General features: G+C 39.3%; 1 protein-coding gene across 1 annotated transcript; it reads right to left on the bottom strand.

Moving 5' to 3' along the window:
- Positions 1–8,061, bottom strand: LOC113063374 (hypoxia-inducible factor 1-alpha-like). Its single transcript, XM_026233707.1, has 14 exons — positions 7,846–8,061; positions 7,012–7,157; positions 6,848–6,932; positions 6,636–6,745; positions 6,124–6,326; positions 4,681–4,787; positions 4,414–4,561; positions 4,017–4,273; positions 2,824–3,050; positions 2,601–2,723; positions 2,192–2,523; positions 1,877–1,967; positions 1,608–1,725; positions 1–1,351 (listed from the first exon to the last, which is right to left on the bottom strand). Exons 1-14 carry the CDS (start codon positions 7,892–7,894, stop codon positions 1,197–1,199), a joined length of 2,151 nt encoding a protein of 716 aa, XP_026089492.1. The 5' UTR covers positions 7,895–8,061; the 3' UTR covers positions 1–1,196.
- Positions 8,062–9,494: the final 1,433 nt, after the last annotated feature.

Here is a 9,494-nt window from a genome sequence, read left to right as displayed (position 1 = left end):
TTCTGGTCCACAATTGTCTTTTACTGATTATGCAATAAACAAAACATTTAGTGTTAAGAGAATAAAGGAGAAGACTGCAGAGATAAATGAAGATTACAATAACATAAAATAAAATGTCTTTCCTATTGAAAAACAAGATAAAAGGTCATAAAATACTTGCAGGTCATTGTCAACAGGCTAAAATTCATCTGAAAGCATAATGAAAACAAATATTATCTTACTAAACTAAGCATTCATGTTCTAATGCCATTATAAATACCTGTAAAACTGGGATAAATGATACATCAGCTTTTTGTATGATCTAAAACAGCTCATTAAACATGAAAGACATTAAGCATCTACCACGTCCAGAACTAAACAGAAAAATATAAAAATCCATTGCATAATTAAACTATAAATCTGTTTCAACCTCTTTGAGACAAAAACCATCATGAGAACACCACAACATGATTTTGAATTCCCTTTTTTGCACATTCTCCATCATTACTTTCAATGGCTCTTTTGCAATTCATCTGTACTGTTCAAGAGAAAACTTAGTGACGTAAGCAAATACCATCGCAATGAAAGCAACACTCATAAATATCCGACAGCGTTTAACCACTGAGGCTATGAGTGCACACACACAACTCACATAACCGCTACACAACAAAACTCTTGAAAATAAATTGTTCAATCTTTCATTAAAAGTACATATTCATAAAAATGGTTTCATATATTGCATGGACTGCTGGTATTTTATCTTAAGAAAATAGATTGTGCGACTGTAGCTACAATACACACGCTTTGGGGAAGAGGATAAAACACCACGGGGATTTTCTTTTTAGGTGAAAACAGGGAATCCAGAGGGAATGCGAGAGATCGAGGTGTAAGCATCTGTGCATCAGTGTGCATTTAACATTAAGGCTCTTAACACTTGTCTGGTTGCTGCCACTGTTAAGTTATATTACACTCCTCTGTCTCCAGGCCCTCTACACACTGGGATGGATGGACTCCCTCTGGGCTCCTCTCCACATCACTGGTGAAAAAAATAAAAGGTGCAGGTCATCTAGTACATTTTTAATACACTGGGGTTTATAGAGGGCTTGATATTAGGGCTTGGAATAAAAGGAGAAAAACTGGAAGCTGATTTCAGGGATCCAGGGGGCAGTGGGCAGAGATGGGGATGCAGTGTCCAGAATTGCTTAACACAGCAAAGCTCAGTTGACTTGGTCCAGAGCACGCAGGAGCTCCTCTCCCTGCAGGAGATGATGGCGGTCCTGCACGGGAGCGTTGACTTCGCAGTCGTAACGTGTTAGCTGAGGCAGCCCATGGCTGCTCTCTAAAGAACTGCACAACAGGCGACTGGCCACATCTGCAGAATCAGAAGGGAAAAGAGATGAGCTAATTAATTGACCATTGTATTTACATGCTAAGATGGAACTCAAAAAATTACAAGTTGCATTACCGTCAAGTAAAAAGTACTAAAGTATTTCCCTGCGAACTGAATACACTACATTTTTTTTTACACTTTTGATACTAATTTTGCTAGTATTTTAATATAAAGTTACTTCACTTGCATTTAAAAATTCATAAACTACATGGCAGAGTTTGATGGTCTTGTTACTCACCAGAGGGCAGTATGAGAATGGTTTTATTTCCTCCAAGCACACTCGATCCTTTAACCTCTAAAACCTTTGCCCTCTTTCCAGGTTCGACAACACTGTCCACACTCTGAAGCAAAGCACCCTGCAGGAAATTGGAGAGTGGTTAAACTCTTTTTCAAGAATCATTTAACAATGTTTCACATAAGCTTTTTCCTTCTTTGATTTAGGAGTTTATTCTGTAAGTGTGTTTTCATCAGTTTATTCATTTTTACTTAATCTATTTTCAGACTGACCAGTCCAACAGCCTCACAAAGTGATGTCACTTCCTCCAACTTCCTCTTACGTTGAGCATTCTGGATGGCTAGCATCTTTGGTGACAGCTCTCTGTGAAATTGGAGCAACAAATACAAAATCAGTTAATTTACTAGTAGTGACATATAAATGAAGTCCGAATCCGTGCTCTATGCTAATGGTAGAACCTTGGTTTTAATCTAATTGCAGTTTAATACAGATCAGCTATCCGATCCCTCTGCTAAAGGATTGATCTGACTGAGATTGACTGTACTGTAGATGATGCCAGCAGGACGTCATGCCAGTGAGAGCTCTACCTGTTGTTGAGCTGATTGCTGTTCTGTGGGGTGGGAGACCGAGCAGGGGAAACATCGCGACTGCCGCTGAAGGGTGACACAGGGGCACTGCACACCTCCTGTAGCAGGTGCAGGGGTGAAGGGGCCTGGGATGACGGCTCCTGCTTCATTACGCTGCTGGAGGAAGAGGCTGGAGATGCAGGGGAGGGTAAGGGTTGGAACAGGGAGCTCATGGCGGACACAGAGTGAGGGCCAGAGGGGAGCGGATCCAGCGAAGAGGGGATATGCAGCTGGAAGTCATCATCCATTGGGATGTATGGAGCCAGCATCTCTAGGTCGAGATCCTCCATGGCCTAGAAAATCACAGTCTTGTGAAATTTAAGCAATGCAATAATGACCACAGAGGGAAATATTTCAGTTAAAGGGTTACCTGGGAGCTAAAAGGGGTCTTTGCCTCGGTATCAATAGCAAACAGTTTCTCAACCAGGTCCAGTTTGAATTCAGAACTGATGTCTGAGTCTACTTGGAAACAGTATTCCATGGGGCTGTTGGGCTAAAAATACAAACAGGATCTCATTTACCATTAAAAAGGAGCAATCCTTTTAAAGACTAAATATAGAAGCTAAAAAAGCAAGCGTTTAATGAGTACGTACCCCCGAGGAGCCCAGTCCAGATGTGGAAGATGAGTTTGTGGAGTCTGGACCACGATCAGAAGCAGAGCAGAAAGGGAAGTCCTCCGCTCCGGTCTCTAGTTTGGTCAGGACTGGGGTGGAGTCAAGGGGGGTCAGAGGAGACAGACTGATGGGCAGCTTCTCGCTGCTGGAGGGCAGCATGACATCATTGTAGAGGGGCACCTCCTTCAGCAGCTGCATGTCAGAATCTGGAGGAAATTTAATTATTGATAAATGATTATTGGAAGCACACCAAGGAATTATGTGCATATTTAGTTCAGAAACTAAGATTATGAATCCATATTTCTCATATAACAGTCTCAGAGGATTAGTAAATATGTTTTCAGTCATTAAAAGGTTACAAAGTTGCAGAGGAATTGCATTATATCAAGGTACATTCAAAAGTTTTGGGGCCAGTAAGAATTTATTTTTCGGGGGTGGGTGAGAACAATTTTAACACTTTTATTCAGCAAGGATGCATTCAAATGATTAAAAGTGAGATTTAATTATTTTACATTGTTACTAAAGTTTACCATTTCAAATAAATGCTGTTTGTCTCAACTTACTATTCACAGAATCCTAATGAAAATAGTTTCTGAAGGATCATGTGACACTGAAGACTGGATTAACAGCTGCTGAAAATTCAGCTTTGCTATCACAGGAATAAATTACATTTTTAAATACATTAAAATAAGAATTTGTTTTACATACATTATTATGTTTTCAATAAATAAATGCAGCCTTGGTGAGCATAATATACTTTTTTTTTTGGATAAACATTACAAAAATCTTACCAACCCCAAACTTTTCAACAGAAGTGTATGAGCTGTCAGTTGCTAGTAGACGTTCTTCTTCAACTTCTGGTTGCCTTACAATACTGGTGGGCTGCACAACGAGCCACAGCTATTGAACTGCGCTGCTGTTAAAAATGTCACTTTATTTGGACAATTACACTTTTTTGCCACTAAAAATGAACACTGTGGAGGGAAAGCGTTCATACAAGTTGCAGGGATATCATCTATGATTAAACAAGATGAGAATAATGAGAAGGAGAATATATGCTCTTTGCTCATGCCAGCTCTCATTGAAAACATCTGCCTTACATTTGCTGCAAATCAAAGTGAGCAAAGCTTAATATGTTCCATTTGAACACATAACCATCTTTCAGGACGCACCCGAGTTGTTGAAGTCCAGAGTGATGATGGAGTCTCCTGCAGCAGGCGCCAACACAGTAAGAGCTTCAGGCTTCCCTTTCAGCTTCTCATAAAGTTCAGAGCTCTTTATGGGACACTTGAGGCTTTCTGGCTTGAAGAGTTTGAGTATGTCCACCTCAGAGGCCTCATCTTCTATCTCCTTGTTCTCTTTCTCCTCAGCCTCAGGTTCTGTCACAGTCTGCTGCAAGGACAGGACAACATCCCCCTCCACAATGCCACTGGACGGGACAGAACGTTCAAGATGGATTATGATCAGACACATTTGTATACACACGAAATACAGCAAAGATCTTTTCACGATATTTTGCTCATATAAAACCACTGTTCCACTAAATATGTGACAAAACCGAATATGTACCTGAGAACGAAGTTGACGCACACAATGCACTGCGGCTGAGAATTCTTGGGGTTGTAGATAACAGTGGCCTGAGTCTCCACCCACACAAAACCACCTTTCTTAGCCAGCATGCGGTACTGGCCTGTGGTGGCCTGGCCCTTGGCGAACACTGGGGAAAAATGACATTCTCCAATAAGAGGTTTTCCACAAGACATCTTTTGTAACAGTTTTGCACGTTAAAGTGAAACCTCTATCATGATCAGGTATGCATTCTGTCCGGGTACTCACAGTTGTGATGTGTCTTGGTGAGGTGATCTGAATCCAGGGCATGATAGTATTCGTACACAGATCTGTTCAGGAGATCATCTGGCTCATATCCCATCAGCTCTGTGATCCTTTGGGAAAGAGTGAGAGGATTTGGTATGCAATTATAGCTACATGCTGAAACAACTGCCACTTCAACGTGATCTGGATGTGAGAAGTCTAATACAGAGGGGTCTCAGTCTTCTTTGTTCCTTAACCCATTTTTTGTTCACGCAACACCATGCATTTGATCCTAATGTGAACAAGAATGCTGAATCCTGTGTATTCACTGTTTGTGGCCAAAGAATTTATAGCAGCTAGCCTTTACATTGAGTTCACATGTGAGTAATGTAATATTACGTGCAAAAGAAACTGTGTAATTCACATACATGTCTAATCTACAGCTGTAATGATTTTGCTCAAAAACAGTGTTTCGAACACAAAAATATGCTGTATTATTCATATACTAAACTATTTTCAGTTTAAAATGTAATTTTAGTTTAAAGTTTTACTAATTCTGTTGTCTGCTTTTGCCATTTTAATTTGTTTTAATTAGTTTTTTATCCTGTTATTATTAAAATAAAGAAATTAATTTAATAATAAATATTACTACATATAGCTTTCAAATATGTTTATTTCGGTTATCTTTTTTAGTTATTTTTTTTCCCTTCAGTTCATAGATGAGTTTAGGGATAGTAACTAGTTATTATAGTATGTACATACTACATACACATAAAACACGACAGTGAAAAATATATATATTACCGGCTTCTGCCACTAGGTGGAGTTAATAACATTTGTAAACGTTCACAACACAAGCTTTTGTACTTTGGCCTACTAGCCTAGTTCTGCAGCATTGCTTTTATTCAAAGATGTCAACAACTGGTAAGCCCACATAGTTTTCACTGCTAGGGATAGATACCATCAAGACAAAGGCAATTACATATAAAAAGAAAAGAAAAAAAGAAAGAAATGGTGACATAAAGTGGGGCAAACCATTTACTCTTCAACAAAACAAAGAAAAGGAGCTGTGCACCAATCTATCTAGATAATCCGAGGGAAATAGTTTTTTCTGTTGGATGTATCCGTGCTATTCTTAACATAAGAGCACATTATTTTAATGTGCAAGGCTTCTGATTTCATTTGCTTTAGTTATTTTTATTTTTCAGTTATTTTTTAATTTAAAGTCTCGTTATGCTGCCTTACATTGCAAACTTGTATATTTAGTTCTTTTAATTAATTATTATAATCATAAACACACTGGTTTGTAGCACGTATCATTTTAGCATTTGCTGCACTTGGTTTTTAATCTTCTAGTTGTCTTCCTATAGCGGTTAATAAATCGGAAGTCTTGCACATGACAGGAAATAGCTTTCTTGCACTTTGCAAGATAAGGTGAATATGAGGCCATCAAATCTTCCTGCTAACCTTTCATCACAGTACGAGAACTTCATGTCCAGAGTGTGGCGGCTAAGAAAGGTCTTGCTGTCCAGAGGCACCTCAATGTTCGAGGGATGAGGAATGGGCTCACAGATGAGCACAAGGTAGGTCAGAGGAGGCTCTTTAAAGCCAGAGTCTCCTGAATCCTCGCTGCGCTCCTGCACACGGACGTGACCAGCGCAGTGAAGAACCTGCATCAGAAGAGAGAAGGGGGAAACTTCAGTTTAAAGTCTTTTTATAACAGATGTGTCATAAGTACTATAAGGATGCTCTGTGCACAATAAGGTTCAAGCCACTTTTTCTTTCCTTCTTCCTTGTTATATTTCCTGTATGATTCTAATGTCATCAAAATTAATGAACCATTATATATCAGCAAATCAGGGAACAAAAATATATCAGGAAAAGGCAATGCTAGGGGGTAATTATGTATAGGCTGTGGATACCAACAAATTAGTGACAGTCCGAGGAAACTTTGTTAGCATTCATACAGCATCTCTTACCTTCCATGTAGCAGACTTGATATTGACAGTCCGCCCTCTGCTAGTGAGCGTGCACTTCATACGCAGGAAGAAGCTGCGCTCAGTATTTTGTTCCTTGGTCTTTTTGGATCCTACACATTGACAAAAAAAATAATGCTGTTAATGCATTTATCATGTATGGCTGGTGTATATTTTTGCAGGAAAAATGTTGCAGTGTAGCACATGTGACTTACCGGTCTTATGGACCAGCATCTCTCGTAGCTCCTCATGGTCACATGGGTGTGAAAATTCAAAGATGCTGTGACCAGTCAGATCAAACTGAAAGAAAAGATGGCAGAGAGAGTTAGCCACAACTTAAGCCTTAAATCTTAACAGCAAAAAAACAAAATAAACATACCTGTGTGAGGCCCATGCTTTTGGTGACATTCTCAGAGAGATAAACCATGTCTCCATCTTCAGACAGGACCATGAGGAAACCCTCCAAGGCCTTCAGATAAAAGCTGTTCAGCTGACTCTCCTCCTCATTCTCCTTCTCTTCTTCATCTGCAAAGCCAAACCACATCATTTAGCAATCTAATAAGCGTATGGTCATAGCAGCACATTAAGCCTCTTTTTTACACTGTCAGAAAATATAGTATCTGGAGAGTTAAAACAGTTTGTAACTACATTTTAGTCCCTAAAAAATAAATACTAGTATTATTATGCACCCCTGAAGAGAAGATAAGGTCCTTATTAGTACCAAAATACTAATAGTACATGTTATAAATATAGGGAAAGAAAGATTTACTTTTGTTGACAATGACAGGTTTATAAGTGCTTCCCATTGCAATTTCAGGAAAATGTGTTCTCAAATGCATGTTATAAACATCCTAAAGTCAGAGCAGATGCAGAGAAGAGAACAGTAGATTATGAGCTGCTTGAGTGTAAATGAACATTTATTTAATTAAATCACGGCTTTTGCAATTTGATAGTCATAATAAGCCATATTGCAATTTCAGCTAATCATGCAGCACTTGTACATACAGTGTCTAAAAGGTACATATTAGTACTAATATGCACTCTTTGAGGATTCTGCCCCAGTGACATTGCAGATTGCAGGTTTTTCCCTCTGTTCATCAACTCAGCGTTTACAATATTTGTTTCCAATATGCTCTTGTGGCAATGTTTTGATTCTCTTTTGCACGCGGTGTAATTATTTTGCACATGTAAATATTCCAGTGAGCATACTGACCAGAGCTCAGCAGCTTCCTCATGCGCAGGTAGCTGATGGTCAGCCTCATGATGGAGGCTTTGTCCAGGTGGGAGGTGACATTGTGTGGCAGAGGGAGCTGGTGTGCTAATTCATAGAACACCTCAGACTCCTTTCCCCTGCGAGATCGCGCTGCATCCCTGGACTTCTCCTTCCTGCGCTCCGAGCTCACCCTGAAAAGATAAGGAAGGACAGTGTGGCCTTAGTTTTGCTCCGTGTTTGTGATGAGACCTCCTGCACTAGTGCTTGAAGGCAGCAGCAAGGTCAACTTTTTGTAAATCGTTCATTTGAATTGCGTCAAAACACGGAACGTCACAGGCCAGAAAGATAGTTTCAGTGTGACTGGCTGGGGAAAGGAGGGTAGACACACTTTGACACAGACACAGTAACAATCCTTGGAAGCCAGCCAACAGGGATAAATGTCATGTCAGACCGTTTTCAGATTCCCAACATTAACTTTACGGTGCACGAGAAGGTAGTTTTACACACAAACAAGCCATAAAGTAACTGGTCTTAAAACATGCAAGGTCAAAATCTGGACAATAAATAGCTCTTGGACAACAACAAAAACTCTTTTCCTGACAAACATGTCATCACAAAAAAGCTTTTTGTTAAAATAAGTCTCTGTCTCATCATGATTTCTAAAGAAGCATGTCTATTACTCTTGGGACCTTTGCCTATTCTGTCACTGCCAAGACAGACTCCCACACATTAACAAATATTTCAGTTCTTTGCAAGAATGGACAGCTCTAAAAAAAACAAGCAAAGCCACTAGAAACAAAGAGTAACGATATAATGCACGGCCCTTTAACAAATGCTGCTACCTTCGGCTGTTCATTCACGGTTTACCGATGTAGAAAAACTCTCCATTGTTAACAAAAAGCTAACACTTAGGCAAATGGCTTAAAAACCCTGATAAACTTCTTTTCTTAATTCTAGGATTTAACTCAACATCAGTCTTGAAGTGGCTTTAAGCAAAAGTTAAAACCTCAGCTATTATCAGAAGCTATTCAACAACAACAACAAAAAACATCTTTTAGATGTTTATCAGGTCAGCTGACAAAAGAGGTTAAGCTCAAACAGAATGAAACCAGATACGGAAACATTAAGGAACTGGATTTAGCCCACGTTTGCAATAACAGCACACACACGTCAATGCCCGAAAACAGCAGACAGTGTGGAGTGAGTCAATGGTGTTATTCTGTTTAATTCACCCAGAAGCTTTTGAGAATTAAAGCTGGACTGGACAGTAATATTGCAACAATTTGAAAATTCCTAATGCATTGTCAGCAGACGGAGGTCAAGAACCGTCAGAGCTTCATAGTAGTGTTAGTTCATCTGCATAGTATTATCATATTTCAGCAAAATAACTTTCAATTTTCTATCGCGAGCCATTAACAGTGATTTATCTGGCCAAGCAGCAAATTACACTGTGTGAAAGCCACACATCTCAAACCATTGCTACAGATAACACCTCTTTTAGAAATATAATGCCACCCACTGATTCTAAAACATAAATGCACAGTGATGCAGAATCTATTCACGTTACATTTTTCCATTGATTATTTAAATGGCTAATAAGCTTTCCATGCAACAAATATTCCCCATCTAGGAGCTCCAAGCTCAAAGCA

The sequence above is a fragment of the Carassius auratus genome, chromosome 45 (assembly GCF_003368295.1).
Source record: "Carassius auratus strain Wakin chromosome 45, ASM336829v1, whole genome shotgun sequence".
NCBI lineage: Eukaryota > Metazoa > Chordata > Actinopteri > Cypriniformes > Cyprinidae > Carassius > Carassius auratus.
This window is presented reverse-complemented; position numbering and strand designations above follow the sequence as displayed.

Excerpts from the sequence above, each read along its gene's own strand:
- LOC113063374 (XM_026233707.1), bottom strand. The coding sequence starts at position 7,894 with ATGAGGCTGACCATCAGCTACCTGCGCATGAGGAAGCTGCTGAGCTCT. Across the intron at positions 7,158-7,845 it reads GAGGAAGCTGCTGAGCTCTG|ATGAAGAAGAGAAGGAGAAT; the intron begins GTCAGTATGCTC and ends TTGGCTTTGCAG. Across the intron at positions 1,352-1,607 it reads CATTCTCATACTGCCCTCTG|ATGTGGCCAGTCGCCTGTTG; the intron begins GTGAGTAACAAG and ends CTGATTCTGCAG.